This window comes from Perna viridis, chromosome 8, assembly GCF_037379345.1.
Source record: "Perna viridis isolate PV_CMFRI_1.1 ecotype Kerala chromosome 8, ASM3737934v1, whole genome shotgun sequence".
NCBI lineage: Eukaryota > Metazoa > Mollusca > Bivalvia > Mytilida > Mytilidae > Perna > Perna viridis.
Window position 1 is genome coordinate 21,449,786 of NC_142452.1, and position 23,062 is coordinate 21,472,847.

Genomic DNA, 23,062 nt, shown 5'->3' on the forward strand with positions numbered 1-23,062 from the left:
TACATCCTATGTCTGCTAGGACCCAGCAGTCTTTACATCCTGTGTCTACTAGGACCCAGCAGCAAACATCTTTACATCCTATGTCTGCTAGGACCCAGCAGTCTTTACATCCTGTGTCTACTAGGATCCAGCAGCAAACATCTTTACATCCTGTGTCTACTAGGACCCAGCAGTCTTTACATCCTGTGTCTACTAGGACCCAGCAGCAAACATCTTTACATCCTATGTCTGCTAGGACCCAGCAGCAAACATCTTTACATCCTATGTCTACTAGGACCCAGCAGCAAACATCTTTACATCCTGTGTCTGCTAGGACCCAGCAGCAAACATCTTTACATCCTGTGTCTACTAGGACCCAGCAGCAAACATCTTTACATCCTGTGTCTACTAGGACCTAGCAGCAAACATCTTTACATCCTGTGTCTACTAGGACCCAGCAGTCTTTACATCCTGTGTCTACTAGGACCCAGCAGCAAACATCTTTACATCCTGTGTCTACTACGACCCAGCAGCAAACATCTTTACATCCTATGTCTGCTAGGACCCAGCAGCAAACATCTTTACATCCTATGTCTGCTAGGACCCAGCAGCAAACATCTTTACATCCTATGTCTACTAGGACCCAGCAGCAAACATCTTTACATCCTGTGTCTGCTAGGACCCAGCAGCAAACATCTTTACATCCTGTGTCTACTAGGACCCAGCAGCAAACATCTTTACATCCTGTGTCTACTAGGACCCAGCAGCAAACATCTTTACATCCTGTGTCTACTAGGACCCAGCAGCAAACATCTTTACATCCTGTGTCTACTAGGACCCAGCAGTCTTTACATCCTGTGTCTACTAGGACCCAGCAGCAAACATCTTTACATCCTGTGTCTACTAGGACCCAGCAGCAAACATCTTTACATCCTATGTCTGCTAGGACCCAGCAGCAAACATCTTTACATCCTATGTCTGCTAGGACCCAGCAGCAAACATCTTTACATCCTATGTCTGCTAGGACCCAGCAGCAAACATCTTTACATCCTGTGTCTACTAGGACCCAGCAGCAAACATCTTTACATCCTGTGTCTACTAGGACCCAGCAGCAAACATCTTTACATCCTGTGTCTACTAGGACCCAGCAGCAAACATCTTTACATCCTGTGTCTACTAGGACCCAGCAGTCTTTACATCCTGTGTCTACTAGGACCCAGCAGCAAACATCTTTACATCCTGTGTCTACTACGACCCAGCAGCAAACATCTTTACATCCTATGTCTGCTAAGACCCAGCAGCAAACATCTTTACATCCTATGTCTGCTAGGACCCAGCAGCAAACATCTTTACATCCTATGTCTGCTAGGACCCAGCAGCAAACATCTTTACATCCTGTGTCTACTAGGACCCAGCAGCAAACATCTTTAAGGCCTTTCTTCTTATTCTTTAGTATAGGTTAAATCTATCTCATATTAAGTAAATCAAAGTAACAATTTATGCCTTTCACAGGTTCTAGCTTCGTAAGACTGCAAAGGCTGAACCCTGAGCAGTTGGGATAAGTATGGACACACCATGCAAGCTTGATACAGCTCTGAATTTTCATATATTGCATTTAAATATTTGTCACAGGAAAAGAATATAATTAAAATTGCTGTACTGTTTTGGCTCCTTATTCCTCAATAAACACAACCCTCAAAACCAATCACAGCCTTCTTTTGGTACAATTTCAATGAGATCAATTCACTTTCACTCAAGTTATTAAATGCACATCAGGAAAATACTTGTTTCTGGCAATTTTCTGGCTCCTAATTCCCTATCGATGCCAGTCCAAACACAGAAAAATCAATCCCAGTAATTATGTTGTGGTATGGCACCTAGTACTACAACTTAAAAGAGATGGATTCACTTATAGTTAAGTTATTGTCCAGACATCATGAAAATGCCTGTTTCTGGCCCCTTCTTGGCCCGTAATTTGTAAATGGTTCAAGTAATACCCCCCTAAATCAATCCCAGTTACCATGTTGTGGTATGGCACCTTATGATACAATTTCAAAGAGATTCATTCACTTACAGTCAAGTTACTGTCTGGGCATCATAAAAATGCTTGTGTCTGGTCCTTTTTCTGGCCCCTAATTTCTATATGGTTTGAGTTACAATTCTCAAAATCAATCCAAGCCTTCCCTTTTGGGGTATGACACCTTGTGATATAATTTCAAAAAAGATCCATTCACATTTACTCAGGTTATTTTCCAGACTGTTTCTGGGCCCTTTTTGGCCAATTTCCTCAATGGTTCAATTCACAATTCCAAAAATCATTTCAAAGCTTGTTTTTGTGGTTTGGCACCTTGTGGTATAATTTAATAATGATCTATGCACTTATACTCATGTTATTGTCTCGACATGAAGTGTGGGTACAGATGACAATGAGGACACCAAAGAAGATGACAGCATGACACCATTACTTATATATATGACTGCAAATTTTATAATATAAAAATAACTGATCAGAAATAATAAACTCACATAGTTATGAGGTTGGTTGCTGGAGTAAATGTTGTAGACAGAATTTCTGATAATTTGTTGTTGTACATGGAGAACACACGAAGATTTGTCTGTCCATCTAATGCTCCACCTGGTATACCAGTTATATCATTATTATACAAATGACTGAAATATAAATAAAGTGCTTATGTGACATTAGAGTCCTTGTACAGAACCAGAGAAGTTGAATGACATTTTAACTTATTACCCCAATCCAATGAAATATGTTTATATCACAAGTAAGTTGAATTTTCTTATAAATCTGAGTCATTGATGAGGACATTGAAGACAGAAATGAAAAAAATATGGAAAAGAAATTTGACCAGTTTTAATGGCTAGACACAAAACCATATTTTTAATTCAAACCAATGAATGTAAGTACACTTAAGGATCAGTCTCTGTAAGAATCAGGCAGTGGTTGAAACATGGTATGAAATAACTCCCTACTTTGATAGTGTAATTTGATTATTTGTACCAACAGAATCAGATTTCCCATATAATTCTTGTAAAATGAGTTATAGTTAATTTGAAATGCATTGCAATGAGCATTTCATGGTCAGCTAATTCTATCAAAAAACACATTTTTTTAACATTCTATTGAAAATTCAACATCTCCAATAATGAAGAGATAAAATAGTGGTTATATCGAAAAGAGAAGGCTTTCTTGAGTGAAAGTGCATTGTCATATATGTGGGTTTTTGACATGCATGTTTCAGATTTTTTTCATGTTGCCCAATTCTTTCAAAGACTTGTGTTTATTATATATTACTTACATTTGTCTTGGAGTTATTTTACTCAATGCAATTGGGTAAATGGTAAGTTCATTGATATGGAGGTAAATATACTGTATAGTAATGTTTTCAAATGCTGATGACTTGATGTACGTCATTCCATTACTATTGAGGTACAAAGAACCTACTGCCGATGTTCCACTGAATATAGGCCCATCTAAACTGGTTATAGAGTTATCATTCAGGTATCTAAAATATATATATAATATCTATAAAAAAAGATTGCCCACACAGTAAATATCTGCTGTGTGGGCAATCTTTTTTTTAATTTTCTTATTATTTTCTTCCTTTCATAAAAAAATAGTAACACATGAGATGAGATTTCCTTTTTTTATACAGTTCTTTTATGCCACTAAGTTATCAGTATTTGACCAATCAAGAAACAGCATTACCATAAACGAGCATTCTCATTGTTGAAGGGTAAAAGTGATATTAAACCAACTGTGTCAAAAGAATTCTGAGTTACCACTAATGCTGTCGATGTACACTGACAACTGGACAGATTGACATCAATATGCATGATTCCCCTTCCTAACAATTGTCAGTAAAACAGATTTTTTATAATTCATTTTATTTCTGTACTTTCGCACCACTGTCTAAAGTTATGGGGAGGGTTGAACACTTGCAAACACATCTAAATATGTACATACTTTACGTGCCAGTCCCAAGCCAGGAACCTGTAATCCAGTGGTTTTCATTGTTTTTTAGGTACTTTATTACTCATTTTACTATATAGATTAGGTTGATTTTTGTCTTTTATGAGAAGTTTCACTTGTTTTGAGGCTATTTACAGCTTACTTTATGGTATGGGTTTCACCAACCAATGAAGACATTGGGTGACCTGTAGAAGTTTGTTTGTTGTTTGGTAATTAGTGGATGACTGTCTCATTGACAATTATACAACATCTCCTATATTTATATTGTAAATTCCTTCAACATTATGATCATATCTACATTCCCCTCATTGGACTCGTAATACATTAAATAAACATGTATTGCTTAAGATTGCAATAATATCCTTATTGGCATTTACAGCTCTCCTATCAATCAAGCCTTCATCAATCCAAATTTTTTTTTGTGATACCTAACTATTCATACTAGTAGGTAAAACAAGAGGCTTCCAGGATCCTGAATCACTCACATGGTTAAATTTTGCCCTTAAAGGGCAATTTCACAAGGAGTCATCAAACAATTTTAAATCAATATCAGCTGAAAGTTTCTTTTTATCTATCATAGTTTTCAAGATATTGGCCGAAAAATTTAAAAAAAACCCACATTTTTCACCTTTCAAGGACAATAACTCTTACAACGAGTTGTCTGACAACATTGATCCCTTAAAGACTTTTCTAGGTCTTATTATAAGAATCATTTGAACAATTGAAAGAATTTGGCTAAACCAACAAGCTTTGGAGAGATATGCAAAAAACTACTAACGTTTTTCTGCCAGATCAAAAATCTCCAGATCAGTTCTACGCAAAATAGCCCAAGGAACATTCATACAAAGTTTCAATTGGTCAAGTAGTGTCAGAGGAGAAGATTTTTGAAAGAAATAACACTACATATAGCCAAAAAACATTGAAAAAGGGCAATGACTCCAACACAGCTTAAGGGATTAAAACTTAAAATTAACCACAAATAGATCTTAACATGCTGAACACTTTTACCTAATCAGAATTTGGCTAAACCTAACAATTTTTTAGATATATGGAAAATCTAGTGTCTGACCCCTATGTTCTATTTTTAGTAATGGTGGCCAAGCTTTTGTACCGATCAAAAATCTAAACACACATTTTGTGCAAGATACCCTAAGGAACATCAGTGCAGTTTCATATAATTCTGCTCAATAGTTTCAGAGGAAAATTTTTTTTTTAAATTTCAATGGACGACAACGAAGACGACAGATGCCAAGTAATGGTGAGCTAAAAATTTGTACTGACATTCACCACTTCTACCATTGATTACCAAAGAGATAGTCATCCACGTAAATCCAAGTAAACATGAAGCCTTATATCCCATCCAATTTATTTACATCATGGATTTCACATGGGCAACAGTTTTCTATGGAAATCTAAAGTTTTGTTGAAAATTTAAATTTGTGGTTTGAATCAATCATGAAAAGCACTAAAACTGGTATCCTAGTACCAATGATATTAATAAGGACTTGATTATACTTACAAATAATCAGCATTTAAGTTGTGGAAGGCTCTCTCATTAATTGCAGTAATCCCTAAGTTATTCAAAGTCAGTTGAGTAACACTCACATCATTGAAGGCATAAGATGGTAAGGTTCCCAGCATATTCCCTTCAAGGTTTATTTTGTATGCAGACACATCAATAAATGCATAGGACTGTAGATTTTTGATTTTGTTATTCTGTAATTGTAATTCAGCCTTGTCCTTAGTGAGAGAGATGGACTGGAAACTAGTTCCTTCAATAGTTGCTATTCTGTTATTTTGTAGATTCCTGAAATAAGAGTCGTAGAATAAGAACTAACGAAAAAATGTGAATGACATATCTACCTACTTTTTCAAAGTTTACACTCCCATAATTGTACATTAATAAAATAATGGAGATTTCTAATTTGAATTTTACAGACATTGAGCAAAAAAAAAAGATCTTCGAAGTCTTTTATTTATTTTAAGATATGTTGACAGAGAGGCCAAGAGATGACGAACAGTCATTTATATAAAAAGGCAGGCATATGATTACGAAATGAAGCGAATTACTAATACAAAGGCAATTTGATAACGCTATAGATAATCATACTCATTTAATCATCATTTAATAGGTAGAAGCCATTCAAGTACATCTTGTTTCATTTTATCAATTACATCACTTACAGGTTACCATTTCTAACCACAAAGTTTCTAAAAGTTCCATTTTGTAATGTGGATATCCTGTTATTGCTGAAATCTATTTCATTTACAGACAGGTCACAGAAATCTCCTCCAAGTGGCAAAGTATACAGACGATTGTTGGATAAAAATCTATAAAATATACATAGTAATGTAAGAGAACCTCTCTTGAATTATAATTTTTTCCCCTATTGAATGATTGAGATATTTTTTTGAGAATACAAAACAGGGGAGATTCAGAAATTTATTAAGTGGAGAGATAGCGATTTGGTCCAACCCAGAAATTTATGAAAAAAGAAAGGGGTTCAAGGCTAACAGTTGCTCATTTTCAAAAGGAGGGGGGTTTTCAACCCGTGTGAACCCCTCTGGATGCACAAGTGAAAAGTACCTAATTTTTAATCTCTTTATTGTCCCATGTTTTCTGGTGATTTTCTTTTAAATTAGTCTATTTCAGATAATTTTCCACCATTTTCACATTATTTACTATATTTACACCATAATACTTTTATTGAATATCTTTCAAGTGTGAATTTTTTTGGATGGAACCCCTTTGAGACTTGTGTCAGGAAGCTACATAATTTATGTTAATGTTGCTTGATTATCACTCACAATAAGACAAGTGCCGCAGGCAGAGCAGGACATGCTTACCCTTTCAAAGCACCTGATGTTACTCCTGGTTTTTTATGGGATTTCATATAGCTAGTGCTTTAATTTTTTGTGTTATGTTTTGTTTTCCTTGTCTTCATTTTTAATAAGTAACTTGTTTATTTGTTTTGCTACATTGTATATGTAGATCGTCTTTAATTCCCGTTTTCACATTCAGGCCATGTACCAAGTATTCTAACAGATTTGTCCCATTGTTTACTCTTCAGTATTTTTTGAAGATATTAATCATTCATATCCCAAAATAATCTTATCTGCTTTATACAAGAATATTTTTACTGTCAATCAGTTTGCAGCTTTTTAATTTTGGGACTAAAACTTTCTCCAGTATCCCTTGTATTATAAAGAGACTTATGCCTAGCAAGTTTTTGCAGCAGTTACTTCAAGCTTGTGAAATCAGTGAAAATAAATCCCAAATAGTTGGTTTAAAGTAAACATTATTCTGGGCTTTATAAATATTCAGGTTTTGTAAAACCAAGATTAAAGACTGAAAATCCATTTAGTAAGGTACGCATCAGAAAAGAGAAATCAATTTCTATTTTTCACAGATTTACAATTCTCCAGTTGATGTAATGTGGTCTAAAGATCCATCTTCAATCCATCCAATCTCATTGCTATGTAGATGCAGTTTTGAAGTCAATGGGCAATTTTCTAGGTGGACTTTCTTTAACTGCTTAATTCTATTGTTATTCAGTTGCCTAAATTAAAAAAAAATATTCATTTGATTTGCAATAATTTTTGCATTTAATATATAAGATTTCTCGAATTAAAGATACCTGTTGGGCCATAACTCCCATGATCAATACCAACCTTTCATTTGTTTTTTTTTTAAACCTGTAGTAGACTTTTCCAAAGACCAACCAATACCTAAGTTATCCCATAAAAACAAAGTGTCAACAGAAAAAAAAAGATATATAAGTGTTTACACATATAGACCAGCACTTCAGAATTACGACTATTATACTTACAGCACATCCAGTTTTGTACAATTACTAAACACCTGGTCAGGTAGATAGTCTATATCATTAATTGCAAGGTTTAACTGGTACAAGCTTGTCAAGTATCTGAACTGATTCTCGTGGATAAATCGGAAATCATTGTTCTGTAAATATCTGCAAAAATATTCCAAACAACCAATTATTAGATGGAAATGACATTGCAATGTTATAATGCCATCCAATTAATGTGAAAAGTTCCTGGTTAATTGACTGAACAAACAAGACTAGGAACAGTCTAAGTATAGTTAGACTGTTAATTTTCTTACCAAAAAATGACAATGTACATGAGCAAATTTTCTACAGAATGAAATAATATCAAAGAACAATGTACATAATGCATGCAATACTGACTGGATTCATTATGGTTTAAATATTATGGCAGATATTTCATCTATTTTAGGATGATAATTTATAACCAATAGATGAGCTATTGTACTAGTCTGTTGTTACTTATTCAGGTTTTTACATGTTAAACTGATTTGTTCTATGTGTCATAGTTATCCTTTCTTTCTTTTGTCAAACTGGACTTGACTTTTTATGAGCAATTCCGATAGTGTGTTTCTAGAAATGCAGAGGACGCTTACCCTACTGGGGCACCTGCTCCCAGTTTTTAGTGGAGTCAGAGTTGCCCATTTACTTTTCTTGCTTTGTATGTATTTTTTGGTTATTTTTTGTTCTTTGTTGTGTTTGTCTGTTTTCCATGTCTGGTCTTTGTCCTTGGAAATTTTGAATTTTTGAATTCCACTAGAATCTTGGTTTCCTTGATTACATTACTATTCTGGCTGAATGAGACAACAGGTATTTCACCTTACTCTAACATATCATTCTGACTCAGAGCCAAATAGTTGTTACTCAATCTTCTATTTGCCATGTGCTTTGAGGAGAAGCAGTGACTACCGATTTTTTAAAAGTCTAATTGTGACTTAACCAAGATCAAATCAATCACCTTTGACACTCGACCTAAGCATGCTTCCATGAGACCACCAAGGGAGACCATACTGACAGGAAGTATTACAAAACATCAAATATTTTTTTTTTTTTAACTCAAAATGCATCTTTCACCAAATTATTTGTTTCTTCTGTGTATTTGAAAAGTTACATTTAAAGAAATTCAAACAAAAATATGATTTTGATAACTATCATACAGTACTCATTAATGTAACTTACAAATATTTAATTCCCAATGGGAAGGACTCATCCTCCACAGATATTATCATATTGTCGTACAAAGTTCTGGAAAAAAAATTACCCTGTACATAAAATTATGTATTAACAGAAAAATGAAAAATATCAAATTTGACTTTTTTTTTAATTGTATGAATTAGGTTTTTCATTATAAAATTATAAATTGTTAATATTCTAACTTCATTCTTTCACTGTTAGTTGCATGAGTGTAAGGTGATTTTATTCCATGACTTGAACTTTTAATCATTCAGATATAACACATCAAGAAACTCTTGGTACCCATGAATCTGTTTGACTTTTTCATACAGCATCACATTTATAAAAGTACATATCATTTACCATGATTTCATCTTCATCTAAAGATTATAGTTTAGTTTCAAAACAAACTGTAAAGTAATACAAAACTAACAGACTGACAGACCTGAAAATTTACATACACATGTACAGCCAACAGTGCTTGTAAATCATAGAAGACATTCATATCCAATTCAAATCAAAATGTCATGAGAAAATGAAACAACGCGATAAACTAGAATATTTATAACACAATAGTTTTGAATTATTGCTATTCCAATTGAACAAAGACTTTCTTCAGGTTAAATCACTCAAAGAATTGTTAAGCTTTTGAAAAGATACAACCTTACACCATGTGAAATTCTGTCTTCATAGAAACAACAACTAAGAAACATGGTAATGCTAGGTCTATACCCCTACAGGCAGTTCAATGCTAAGTATACCCCTACAGGAAGTTCAATGCTAGGTCTATACCCCTACAGGCAGTTCAATGCTAAGTATACCCCTACAGGAAGTTCAATGCTAGGTCTATACCCCTACAGGCAGTTCAGTGCTATGTATACCCCTACATGAAGTTCAATGCTAGGTCTATACCCCTACAGGCAGTTCAATGCTAAGTATAACCCTACAAGAAGTTCAATGCTAGGTTTATACCCCTACAAGAAGTTCAATGCTAGGTATACCCCTACAGGAAGTTCAATGCTAAGTATACCCCTACAGGAAGTTCAATGCTAGGTCTATACTCCTACAGGAAGTTCAATGCTAAGTATACCCCTACATGAAGTTCAATGCTAGATCTATACCCCTACAGGAAGTTCAATGCTAGGTATACCCCTACAGGAAGTTCAATGCTAGGTCTATACCCCTACAGGCAGTTCAATGCTAAGTATACCCCTACAGGAAGTTCAATGCTAGGTCTATACCCCTACAGGCAGTTCAATGCTAAGTATACCCCTACAGGAAGTTCAATGCTAGGTCTATACCCCTACAGGCAGTTCAATGCTATGTATACCCCTACAGGAAGTTCAATGCTAGGTATACCCCTACAGGAAGTTCAGTGCTAAGTATACCCCTACAGGAAGTTCAATGCTAGGTCTATACTCCTACAGGAAGTTCAATGCTAAGTATACCCCTACATGAAGTTCAATGCTAGATCTATACCCCTACAGGAAGTTCAATGCTAGGTATACCCCTACAGGAAGTTCAATGCTAGGTATACCCCTACAGGAAGTTCAATATCAGACAACATTCAAAATGGCTTACAATGTCCCATCTATATATAGCCAAAACCCAAATTCTTGTAATCGATCCATCCATTTAGAGCCCAGATTTTTGGAAGGAAAATTTGCTTTATCTTTCAATAAAAAAAGGCAAAGTACAAAGAAACGGGAAGTTGATATTGGACAGCACCAAAAATCACTTACATGACCCAATCTATATAAATCCACACCCCAAATTTAAAATCAATCCATCCATTGGGACCCCAGAAAATTTTGATGAAATTCTATTGGAATGAAGGATAAATATATCACCCCCCACCACCAGTGGGTGAGGGTATAACAATACAGACTGAAAATCTATATGACCTCTCAACTCAGTTGCCTGGGTGTCAAAACAGCTCTAAAAAATCTTACAAAAATGTTAAAGTTGTCACATCAGTAAAACTTCCTGTTTCAATAAATGTTAACTTGTTGCTATGGAGATATAGATGTTGAAGTGATGGCAGTTGTGTCCCATTCCTCAAGGCCTGTGGTACATACTGTATCAAGTTACCGCCTAAATCTCTGAGGGTTGGAATATGAATGAAAAAAAATATATAGAATCATCAAGTAGTTCAACATACAGCTAAAAGTATCCAATATGGTGTAAATGGGATTCTAAATTCATATAAAAATCACATGTGCATCATGTGTCAATTGCATGATAATTTACAAACATAAATCATTTGATTTAAGTATTATTGTCATGTGTAAAAATTAGCTAGCTCAGAAATGTTTTGTTTGGCATAAGCTATTTCAATAATTTCTCTTATAAATAACACCTAATAAAAGAAATTACATTACCATTCTTTGGAATTCAAAATTATGGTTTTGCACATAGATAAATATGTCTCAAAAATATTTAAAAATCAAGGGTTATTTCATAACTGTGAAAATATACTATTTAAGGAGGTAGACCTAGGGCAAGGGACACAACTCTTAAAAATCACTGGAACGTTTGTATTCAGCATTTTACATCAATCTTATGTAAGCATCTAATTAACTTGGATTCATTTTATTCTGCTTCAAATGAAAGCTTGAGAGGCTTTGGTGAAATTAAATATGATACAAACTTTTCACTGATTTCATGAGTTATGTCCCTTACCCTAGGTGTATCTCCTTAATGCAATGGACTTACAGGACACGTAATGTGGGAACACAGGAAAATGCATCCTTGTCCAGGTTTTCATCTGTGATTTTATTTGAGGACAAGAACAGCTGATCCAATGATGTAAGGTTACAGTAATCTGTATTCAAAATGTGAGTTATATCATTTTTTTCAAGATAACTGAAAAAGAAGGAATTCTATGTTTAAATCTGCCAACATGATACTATTGAAAAAATAAAGCACTGTAGTTCATTTAGAAATAAAATACTTTGCAGGATGCAACTTTAAATGACTTCAGAGGTAAAACTGAATAGTTTGGGCAATAATAGACACATCATTTAAGCTTAATATAACTCAAAATTTAGAATGTGATTTCACTTTTTTACACAGCAAAAGTTTCTGACTGGAATGAAATGGGATAAAGAACTTTAAAAAATTGCAGTTGGACATAAAAAAACAAGCATTTTCTATGAAGTTTAAGAAGATAATTTTAATGCTCCATATTTAACCTTAAATTACTGAATTAATTATTATCGTATGAATCATAATCCATTTAAATCAATAAAATTTTCCTGTTGTGGACCAATTTTATAGCTATCTATTTTCTAAAACTCAAGTTATTGACTGGAAATCTGAAAAATGATTGTGTAAAGTTTCTTTGGCACCTAATTCTGAACCAGTCAATAGAAAAAGGAACAAACATCGGGAAACACAACGAACTCACCAGTCTTTAACCTAAATATAAAATAAAAACTTTCAGAGATCACCAAAATCAATATCACCTAATTGTAAAATTTTGTCAAGATCCATCAACTAATATTTAAGTAGTCAGAGCAAAACCAAGTGCCTACACAACAGCATGGATCAAGTAAGTGATATACCATTATAAGACTTCAATATTAACGTAAGTTGCATGCATTGATGTTCTAAGTAAACTCCATTCTTACAGAATGTTGATGTTACACAGCACCCAAAATCTCTTACAACATATGCCCAACCTATATCAAGCCACACACCAAATTTAACATCAATCCAATTAAGAAGAGAGATAATTGCTACAAAATTAAGAAGGAACGATGGACAGACAAGGCATTTCCAATATACCACCCACTCTTTGAGAGGAGGTATAATATACTTTATAGTATATATTGTCTTATTGCATTTTAAAATTGCTAGAAGACAACAATTAATTTTTGTATTTCAAAAAATAGTAAACAAATAATGATAATAATAATAATAATAATAATAATAAAGGGCCTCATAGAGGCAAAACAATATGACAATAGTATACAAAATATACATTGTATTCTAATGAGAGTAAAACTAACTTACAAATCTTTGAGACTACCCATAGTGGAAAAAGGAACCAGTTTAGTCTCCTTCTGATTAAATGTACTACGTAATGTAGATCCATAACCATTAGCATCCAAAGCAGTTACATTGGTGATCAAGTTAGTACCTAGATGACTGAATTAGAAGACACCTGCTTAATACCTCACAAGAACATTCTAAAAATCAGTATTAAAGTGTAATTGAGATGCTGTAATTCATTCTAGAGGAAAATAAGACATGATATTTTGCAGTTTATGACATCTTCTTTAAAAAGGGTAAAATTAAAAATAGTATCTTTTCGACACAATATAATAACACCAATAATTGCAACAAAATAATTCCTGAATTTCAATAAATTTAAACGAGCTTTAGCTTAACAAATAGTATTGTTTTCTTTATATAGAATATGTCCTATCAGAAGTCATGTAATGAACCAGTTCAGAAATTCAACTTCCATCCTCATAAACAACATTGTGCCATCGCAGCATCCTCATAAAGTACATGTTAAACAAATAGGAATGTTTGTCCCAGAAGTCAGTACAATTAGTGAATCTGTCTATTGTCATGTTTGTACATGTATTTATTTTTTTTTTTAATTAAAGCAAGGAAATTTATGCTATGCATAGAAAATGAATGTAGTTTGCCTTGGTTTAATTTGTTTTTTTTACTGCCACTGCTATATCTCAGTTGAAAGGGATTTTTGTTATTATATTTGTACAGTGTACACCACTTCATTTCAGCTAAACAAAATGCATTCTACTGGATCCTTATTGAATTAAAACATCTAAATGTAATACCAATACCTACAGTTCAATGATAGCATCAAAATTGTTTTCCATAAACACTTGATGTGGAACATGGGTCAGATCATTTTCAGCCATGAATCTGAAACATTAATATTTGTAATGAAGTATCAATCCAAAGTGCACTACCAAATAATCAATGCAGATAGTTCAAACAAATTCAAGTACTATTCAAGTAACTTTTGAACAAGAACAAATCTGTAAAAATAAATTGACTGATCATGACCTTTAAATATGAAATACATGTTAGTTAAACAGGGTATTGCTTGTGAAAAAATAGTTGCAAAATCGAATCAATATATTTACGATAAGTGTCCAAAACTGAGCTTACCAGGCCTAGTCCTGATTAATGTACATTAATTTTGTCAATTTCAGATGCTTGTACACTATTTCCAAGTTGTATGCTGCACTTGCAGCATGATACTTGGTTAGAAATGAATGATTTTACCCTATTGTAAATGTTGTACTTTAATGTGTCTTTGTATCGTTATTTGTCTTTTCAGGTGTCATCGTTCTGTTACCATGGATTTTATTACTTTTGTTGTCAGGGCCTTCAAGGCTTACTTGAAGGTATGTTTACACTTATTGCACATTTTTGGGTAATCTCTGTAAGTATTTACTATTTTTTTAAAGGTTACACCAAGGTGCATTTGTTGAATTTCACCATATCTGTTCCTTTTTCTAGTATCCGAGATCATATTGTGTTGAAATTCTTGACTACGTTGCAATTCAAATCAAATGGGTTCAATAGAATGGTTTCCTTATAAGTCTCCAATTACAGTATTACAAGTGTGGTTGAATTGAAATTTTTACTTCCTTTTTCAGTAGGAATTTTGTGAGTACAAGATACTGTAAACCAGTTTGTTTTTACAGGGCAAAACCGAGAGATGACCTTTATATTACAGGGTTAGAAATAAAAAGAATGACTGTTATAGTGATTAGGAAGATTATCTGATAAAACAGGTTTATGCACAAAAGAGGTGACCTTCTGAGCAGGTCTGTCTGTGTGTAACTTACAGATACTTCAGTGATTTTCCAACGTTGATCATGGAGTTAAATATAATGGTTGTCATCTTCGGTTCCTGTGTCTGTAGTCGCAGTTCTTCTAAATTCTCAAGATTCATTAAAGCTTCTTTATTTAATACTTGTAATTTATTTGCATGTAGATCCCTGGAATAATTAAAAATAGTATTTAAATAAAGTATTTATGGTGGGAGTTAACTGTTACTTTTTCTTCTATTACATGTAAATAGCATAAAAATAAGTAATTTTTAAATACTGAAATATGTCAATCAAAAGATAAAAAAAAGTCACATACTCTGTTTAAATACATTATAATAAAAAAAATAACCATATTTATGCTATAAAAACAAAAAAAATCTGTTACTGGTACCATACCATATGGTGTTCTTACAGGAGGAATTTGTTAAAATTTCAAGCCGTTGTGATGAGTAGTAGCTAAGAAAAGTGCAATGAAAATTTCAACTTTCAAAAATAGAAGTAAAAAAATAAACAAAGCCTTTTGTAAACAGGTAGTTGTTTTTGAAATATTTCCAAAAATGGATCCCATCATATTGCATACCTACATGAAGAATGGATTAAAATTTCAAGCAGCTGTGATGAGTAGTTGCTGAGAAAACTATGACTGAAAAAATTGTTACAACACACATAAATACAGACAAGGTAAAACAGTTTACCGACCTCTCCTGCGAAACAGGAGTATAATGATACTTACCATTTGTACTTGTACTCGTAAATAATTAAGGAGGTAGACCTGGGGTAAGGGACATAACTCTTCAAATCAGTGATATGTTTGTATCATATACAATTTCACAAAAGCCTTTCAAGCTTCCCTTTGAAACAGAATGAAAATCAGACCAAGTTACTTTGATGATTACATGAGATGGATATAAAATGGTGAATACAAACATTCCAATGATTTTTAACAGTTGTGTCCCTTACCCTAGGTCTACTACCTTAAATTGTAAATGTTGTTTAACTTATTCAAATGACCTACTTACAAATGAAGAAGTCCAAACAGATTATCAAATACACCTTTTGGAATAGTAGATAGACTATTTTGGTGTAGTTCACTGAAAAAACAATACACTGATGTTACTAAGATCGTGAATAGTATGTGTCAGATGTGTTTTGTTAATCTCAAACACTTGAACAGTATGTATTTAAATTAGGAGTTCACTTCTAAAGCTGTCCTTCATCTCTTTTAGCAGCGGCGGGTGTCTCTAGAAAAGCAGAGGACGCTTACCCTACCGGTGCTCCTGGTCCATGCCCTAGTTTTTAGTGGAGTCCGAGTTGCTCATTTGCTTTTGTTACTTTGTATGTATGATTTTAGTTACTTCATGTTCCTTGTTGTGTATGTCTGTTGTCTGATTACCGCTATAACCTTGGTTCCCTTGATTACTCTTTTACCCAATGTTACTTTCATATCAGTATATTATAAAAAGTTACTTTTCCTTTAAACAAAAACAAACAAAAAACAAAAAAAACAATTCTTCCTTCCAACATAAGCAAATGGTATAACATCAAGAAATTTACTCTGACTCGACTTAGCAGAACAAAGTGTGAATTAATTCAATACTTACATTACTTTTAAATTTGTATTCCCAGAGAAAGCATATGGCTGGATATAGTCTATTGCATTATGACTTAAATTCCTGTAACAGCAAAGAACAAGTGCCAGAATATTATTTTGGTTTTTTTTTTTTAACCTCTCTGAAAAGTACCAAAATTAAACACACCTAAATATTCCATTTGCCTAATTTTTGTCAGCCAATATATATTGGTGTACTAGAAGGTGTGGACAAAAGCAAGTAATGTTAAAACCTTACAGTTTTAAGGATTTTTTTTTACCAACAAACATTTACTGACAAGAATAGTGATATGGTTCACAAGCAAACATTTTATATATGCTACATATCTTTAATTGATTTGACAACTTTTTTACAGAAATATAACTCTTACTAATTATTTTTATGGTAAACAACAACAGTCAGATTAGCAAACATTCTGTTTAGGATAGGACAATAAAGGATAGTTTGTTTTTACTGTCAGCAATAATAAAACACTTATCATTCAGAATGCACCAAAATTCATCACACCAAAATTTAACATGCATATTATGACAGAAAATGACAAAATATCCCAATTTACAGTATCTACCTAACCTTTTATGTTTGGCAAAATATGCAGCTGAAATCTTGTCTTTTTCACCAACAAATCATAAAATTTTTGTGAAATCAATAGCTGAGTAAAAAGACATTAAATAAAGCATAGAGGTACAAACTTACAACTGTTGACAGAAACCTCTACTTGTTTAAGAGCAGAAGTAAGATATAGTTCTACATTTTATATCATATATATATTAATTACAGTGATAAACAAATAAGAATAAATTGTAAAAGTAAACTCTGATCTTCCAATAATTAAAAAAAATAAATAAAGTCTATAAAGCTAACAAAAAGTGATGGGTGGTGATTCATGTAACAAGTCATAGCATTTATACATTTACAGCATAATATTTAAAGGAAAAAGACTTCTACATACAGATGAAGCTGTGGTGATTCTTTGAAGTTGTTGATGTGTTTAGCTGACAGTTTCCTAATTTGGTTATTCTCTATACCACTGTAATAAGAAATTCTTTCAAAAATTTCCATGTGATCCTAAAATTTTACATTGAAACCTGTCTAAACTGAACCCTGCATAATCTGAAAACCTGTCTAAACTGAACCCTTCATAATCTGATTACCTGTATACACTAAACACTTTTTAAAATCCCTTTTAAGTATGTTTTGAACATAAGTATACCAAACACCTGTCTAAACCAAACACCTCTCTAAAACCAAATCTTTTCTATACCAAACCTCTCTAAACCAAACACATGTTTAAACCAAACATCTCTAAAACCAAACACCTATCTAAACCAACACCTGATTAAACCAAACCTTGTCTAAACAAAACACCAGTCTAAACCAAACAACTCTCTAAACCAAACACCTCTCTAAACCAACACCTGTTTAAACCAAACATTGTCTAAACCAAACCATCAAAAACAAAACATCTGTCTAAACCAAGCACCTCTCTAATCCAAACCAATTTTAGACTCCATAAGGGGTGCTGTTTAGACAGGTTTTTCTGTAATATGAATCCAACACTTACACAGGTATTATAATCAGACCTTAAAATATATAAAAATCTGCAGATAAAATATAAGCAAAAAGTATAATTACATAATTGGTATCTTAGTGGTATTTAATATGAAAGAAATTGTGTTGTTGGTAGTAATAAAAAATCAGCAATGTTTCTTGTGGTTGATTTTACAGAAAATCATAAGTGTAAAATCAGTTTTAGGTTATGACATCACAATACTTTGATCTTTTATGACATTATAACTTACGACTAATTTTACACTTGTGATTTTTTGTGGAAAGGACAGCTTGAACTTTAGTAAATCACTTGAATTAAAATTACAATGTTCCTTTAGTCATTGTATGTTTCAATTACTTACAAGTAAACAAGACTTGGAAGACTACCAAAGCCTAATACTGGGAAATTGATGAAAGCATTTCCTCCAAGACTCCTGAAAATACAAAATAATCATAGAATAATCATAAAACATACCATTCAATACAAATAACTGTCTAAACAACATAAACAGAAAAATTAAGGGCAGGAAAGGCAAGTTCTTTGTGATGTCATCACTTACCTGTGACTTCGTCTTGGTCGGCAAAAAATCCATTGAATGGCACCAGGCATCAACTTCAAATCATCATAACTTTTTCATTTTTAAAGATAATTGAAAAATTCTTTTGGTTCCAAAAATTGCTAATTCTTTTTATCCATGGAATTTTTTAAATAACTATTCCAAAATTAGACTATATGTGTATAAGATTTTAATTAAAATGTTATACGAAAATAGAGGTTTACATATAAATATCACTACAAATTTATTTTTCAAGTAAGAGTTATAAATTCACATTCAAAATATGAATTATTTTATTCAGTGAAACATTTTACAGAACCGAAATTGGATATGAAATAACAAAGTTATAAAGTTTTGAAAATTGGGATTCTGATCATAAAATTGTCAATTGTTTATTTAGTCATTTATTTGCCAACCAATTTGACACTTAATGATATGCAAATTAGTGAATATGACATCACTAATGAGATTGGCGAACTCTCCTATAAATGGTCCAAATTTAAGTTGAAGCAGTTAAGACATTTATGATCTCTTTGAGCTTATAGTGTATTCTTTAAATAAAAACGATGAGAAACCAATTTTTAATTCTTCAATTCAAGCTGTTGAAGAAAATTTAGATAAAATAAAACGTTTTAGGTACAGTTGTTTCTATTTGTCCATCATTTTCTTCTGAGATAAAAGATATTATGTATCACTCAACTATCAGAAAGGATTTTAAACATGTATTTCAGCCAAATAGGAAGTAAATATCATAGGTGTTAACTCTCCCTATTTTGGCAGAAATCTCCAATTATTTCATGAAAATTTCAACATTCTCCTGATTACCTGCCTGTGTCAAAGCAGGAGATTTCCACGCATTTGTAGAAATTCTCCTGTCTTATTTGAATTTTCAGGTTAAAATCTTAATGAATTACTTCAATTCCTATGAAAACATGTGACGAGAGCAAAAACCTGGCAAATCTCCTGCTTTGAGAGTGAGAACAACCATTTTAGAATTTTTGATAGTTACCACCTAAGAAATATATACAATAGAATAAAGAACATTTTCTCGATAACTACTTCAAATAATTTACATAAAAATTTGCTGTACTGTAATTCTTCAAGTTCAAAACTTGAACACTTGAACTTTACTCCAACTGACATTGATGGAAAGATGGAAATATGTGCTCAATGTATATTTCCTCATTTATATTTTTTTTTTAATTTGATAAAACTTAAGAATTTTAATCAGGTTTGGAGGAATCCAACACAAAAAAGGGAGGGGTTACAAACTTCAATCTATTATAGTGCATGCACATGTTGTTCAACTTAAAAAAAGCCCTTTAATGCTATAGTGATTTTTCAAAAGTTGGCAGGTATGGAACATTTGGTAAATCATTGCTACCTATATAACAACTGATTTCATCTACCTTACTTTACTTACACACTTCTAAGATTAGGACCAGTAAGAAATCCATTAGGTAACCAGTATATCTTGTTTCCCGTTAAAGCCCTGAAATTCATAATTAATTAAATTATTCAACAGAATATTTACAATCATTACAGTACCTGACCTAATTTGTGCAACTGTAATTACGATCCTTCATGGATCACCAATGAGTTTCTGATTGCCTTTATTATACATCACGTGACCACAGATCAGATATATTTTTTCTATTAATTTGTTTCGTTTTTTTCCCCATGTTTACTAAATGGTAAAAATCTAGACACAATTCTAATTAATTTTCTTTAATACATGCAATGGCTTTTTCCATTCAAATACAAAATTAATTTAAATTCAAAGTAAATTTAATATGGCACTCAATTTGACTCACTAAAACAAAAATTCTAAAGTTTTTACGAACATATTGTCCTTCATTTTACATATCACAGCAATCAGATTGGTCACTATCCATCAGTGATCAGTCAATCACCAATCCAACAAATAATTGAGCAGATTGGTTCAAGGACTGTTCATACCAAATGACATGTACTAAAACCATTCCAAATCTTCAACTCATCTAGGCTAGGCCATGAACAGAAATGTTTCTTAAGGCCCCAAGAAGCTCTGGACTAATGTGTGGTGCAAAATTTTGCATTCTGGGTCTCGTTTGAGACTTTCCATAGCCTTCAGGTACTTAGTTTATTTTGTATTTGTACAATGTATGAAAACTGGAAATGTGCTAGTGTATAAATCAGTATATGCTTTTTGAAGGTCATCACTATTTCCATTTCTAGTAAATTGTAATATAAAACATTTTAAATTATAAATAAGATAAATTCAATCTAACAAAATTTGGATGGAAGAATGGAATGATAGATAGGTGGACATAGTGATTCCAATATACCAACCATTATGTGAGTAGAAGTATAATATAATAATATTCACATTGCTCTTTGCTTAACTGTTTCCTGTGGACATGTGCATCAATTATATTAAAAAGGGAAATGACTGTCAAAAATGTTACAACTTACACATGAGTGATAGTACTGGGCAGATCTCCTGTAAATATTACACTTACACATGAGTGATAGTACTGGGCAGAGATCCTGTAAATATTACACTTACACATGAGTGACAGTACTGGACAGAGATCCTTGATTACACTTACACATGAGTGATAGTCCTGGGCAGAGATCCTATATTACACTTACACATGAGTGATAGTACTGGGCAGATATCCTGTAAATATTTCACTTACACATGAGTGATAGTACTGGGCAAAGATCCTGTAAATATTACACTTACACATGAGTGATAGTACTGGGCAGAGATCCTATATTACACTAACACATGAGTGATAATACTGGGCAGAGATCCTGTAAATATTACACTTACACATGAGTGATAGTACTGGGCAGAGATCCTATACTACACTTACACATGAGTGATAGTACTGGGCAAAGATCCTATACTACACTTACACATGAGTGATAGTACTGGGCAGAGATCCTATATTACACTTACACATGAGTGATAGTACTGGGCAGATATCCTGTAAATATTTCACTTACACATGAGTGATAGTATTGGGCAGAGATCCTGTAAATATTACACTTACACATGAGTGATAGTACTGGGCAGATATCCTGTAAAAATTTCACTTACACATGAGTGATAGTACTGGACAGATATCCTATAAATATTACACTTACACACGAGTGATAGTATTGGGCAGAGATCCTATACTACACTTACACGAGTGATAATACTGGGCAGAGATCCTGTAAATATTACACTTACACACGAGTGATAGTACTGGGCAGAGATCCTATACTACACTTACACATGAGTGATAGTACTGGGCAGAGATCCTGTAAATATTACACTTACACACGAGTGATAGTACTGGGCAGAGATCATATACTACACTTACACATGAGTGATAGTACTGGGCAGATATCCTGTAAATATTACACTTACACATGAGTGATAGTACTGGGCAGAGATCCTATAAGTATTACACTTACACACGAGTGATAGTACTGGGCAGAGATCCTATACTACACTTACACACGAGTGATAGTACTGGGCAGAGATCCTGTAAATATTACACTTACACATGAGTGATAGTACTGGGCAGAGATCCTGTAAATGTTGTCTTGATTTCTATGCTGTTATACATCAGATTCCTGAAAAAAATATAATACTAATCAGTGTGGCTAAGTGATCTTACCGTCAAATACAGTAAATACAACAATTTATTGGCAACTTCAATTTTTTCTTTCTAACTAATATTTTTACCTTAAGCAAAAGTAATTATAATGTATATAGATTCTCCTTCAGTTTTGAAGCGTTTACAAGGTTTCTGCAATCTAAAATTGAGTGGAGAAATTGTGTAATCCCTGAAAGCATTGGAGGAGAATCTGTTTCTCTCATGAAATCTGTAGAAAACTCAGAAATGTAAAATGGCAGGAAAACTCACAGAAATTTAGTTACCACCTGATAGTTAAAAAGTCAGGTGCATTTTTAATCACAGGCTTAGAATGAGAGAAATTTAAAAATTTTCCAAAACAAATCAAATCAAGTCAGCTTTCAATGACAAAACAACACAAAGACACAAATTAAATTAAAAAAAATACAAACAAAACTTAAAAAAAGATAATGACAATATGCACCTTTCAATATGGTAATTTAACACCAAGTTTCATAACAATCCTACAAGTTATTGAGGAGGAGTTGCAGACAACGCTTCAAACCCAAGATTTGCTCAAAAAACGTACAAGTCCATCAGCCATCATTTCTACAATTTGTGCACAATCTTAAATTCCTTACAGTATGCACATCTCCATGTTGTTATATTATGTCCCACAAAGTTTCATAATAATGCTGCAAGCTGCTTAGAAAATAGTTCTGAACAGACAAAGACAGACAGGATGAAACCTACATACCCCTGAACATTGTTTGCGGAGCGTATAAAAAAATAACAGAAGAGCAAAGGGCACTAAACAAATACAGTTAATACAATTTTTAAATAGTCATTTTTTAATATGCTAAAACATAGAAGACACTCAGAAATGAACACACTTGTATACTTTAATAAAAATCAAT

General features: G+C 32.9%; 1 protein-coding gene across 3 annotated transcripts in view; it reads right to left on the reverse strand.

The window, feature by feature from the left end:
• LOC148609815 (uncharacterized) overlaps positions 1–23,062 on the reverse strand; it is an 89,949-nt gene that overhangs the window by 58,458 nt on the left and 8,429 nt on the right. For all 3 annotated transcript variants that reach the window (XM_088541099.1, XM_088541098.1, XM_088541100.1), the window contains exons 6-23: positions 22,072–22,143; positions 19,955–20,023; positions 18,337–18,408; positions 17,376–17,453; positions 16,415–16,486; positions 15,833–15,904; positions 14,829–14,981; positions 13,816–13,893; positions 13,009–13,143; positions 11,707–11,856; positions 10,944–11,093; positions 8,998–9,063; positions 7,801–7,944; positions 7,387–7,530; positions 6,155–6,301; positions 5,490–5,777; positions 3,297–3,503; positions 2,506–2,649 (exon numbers count right to left, since the gene is read on the reverse strand). In XM_088541099.1, coding sequence (XP_088397225.1) covers positions 2,506–2,649; positions 3,297–3,503; positions 5,490–5,777; positions 6,155–6,301; positions 7,387–7,530; positions 7,801–7,944; positions 8,998–9,063; positions 10,944–11,093; positions 11,707–11,856; positions 13,009–13,143; positions 13,816–13,893; positions 14,829–14,981; positions 15,833–15,904; positions 16,415–16,486; positions 17,376–17,453; positions 18,337–18,408; positions 19,955–20,023; positions 22,072–22,143 — 2,241 coding nt within the window. The remainder of the gene's footprint in view (positions 1–2,505; positions 2,650–3,296; positions 3,504–5,489; positions 5,778–6,154; positions 6,302–7,386; positions 7,531–7,800; positions 7,945–8,997; positions 9,064–10,943; positions 11,094–11,706; positions 11,857–13,008; positions 13,144–13,815; positions 13,894–14,828; positions 14,982–15,832; positions 15,905–16,414; positions 16,487–17,375; positions 17,454–18,336; positions 18,409–19,954; positions 20,024–22,071; positions 22,144–23,062) is intronic.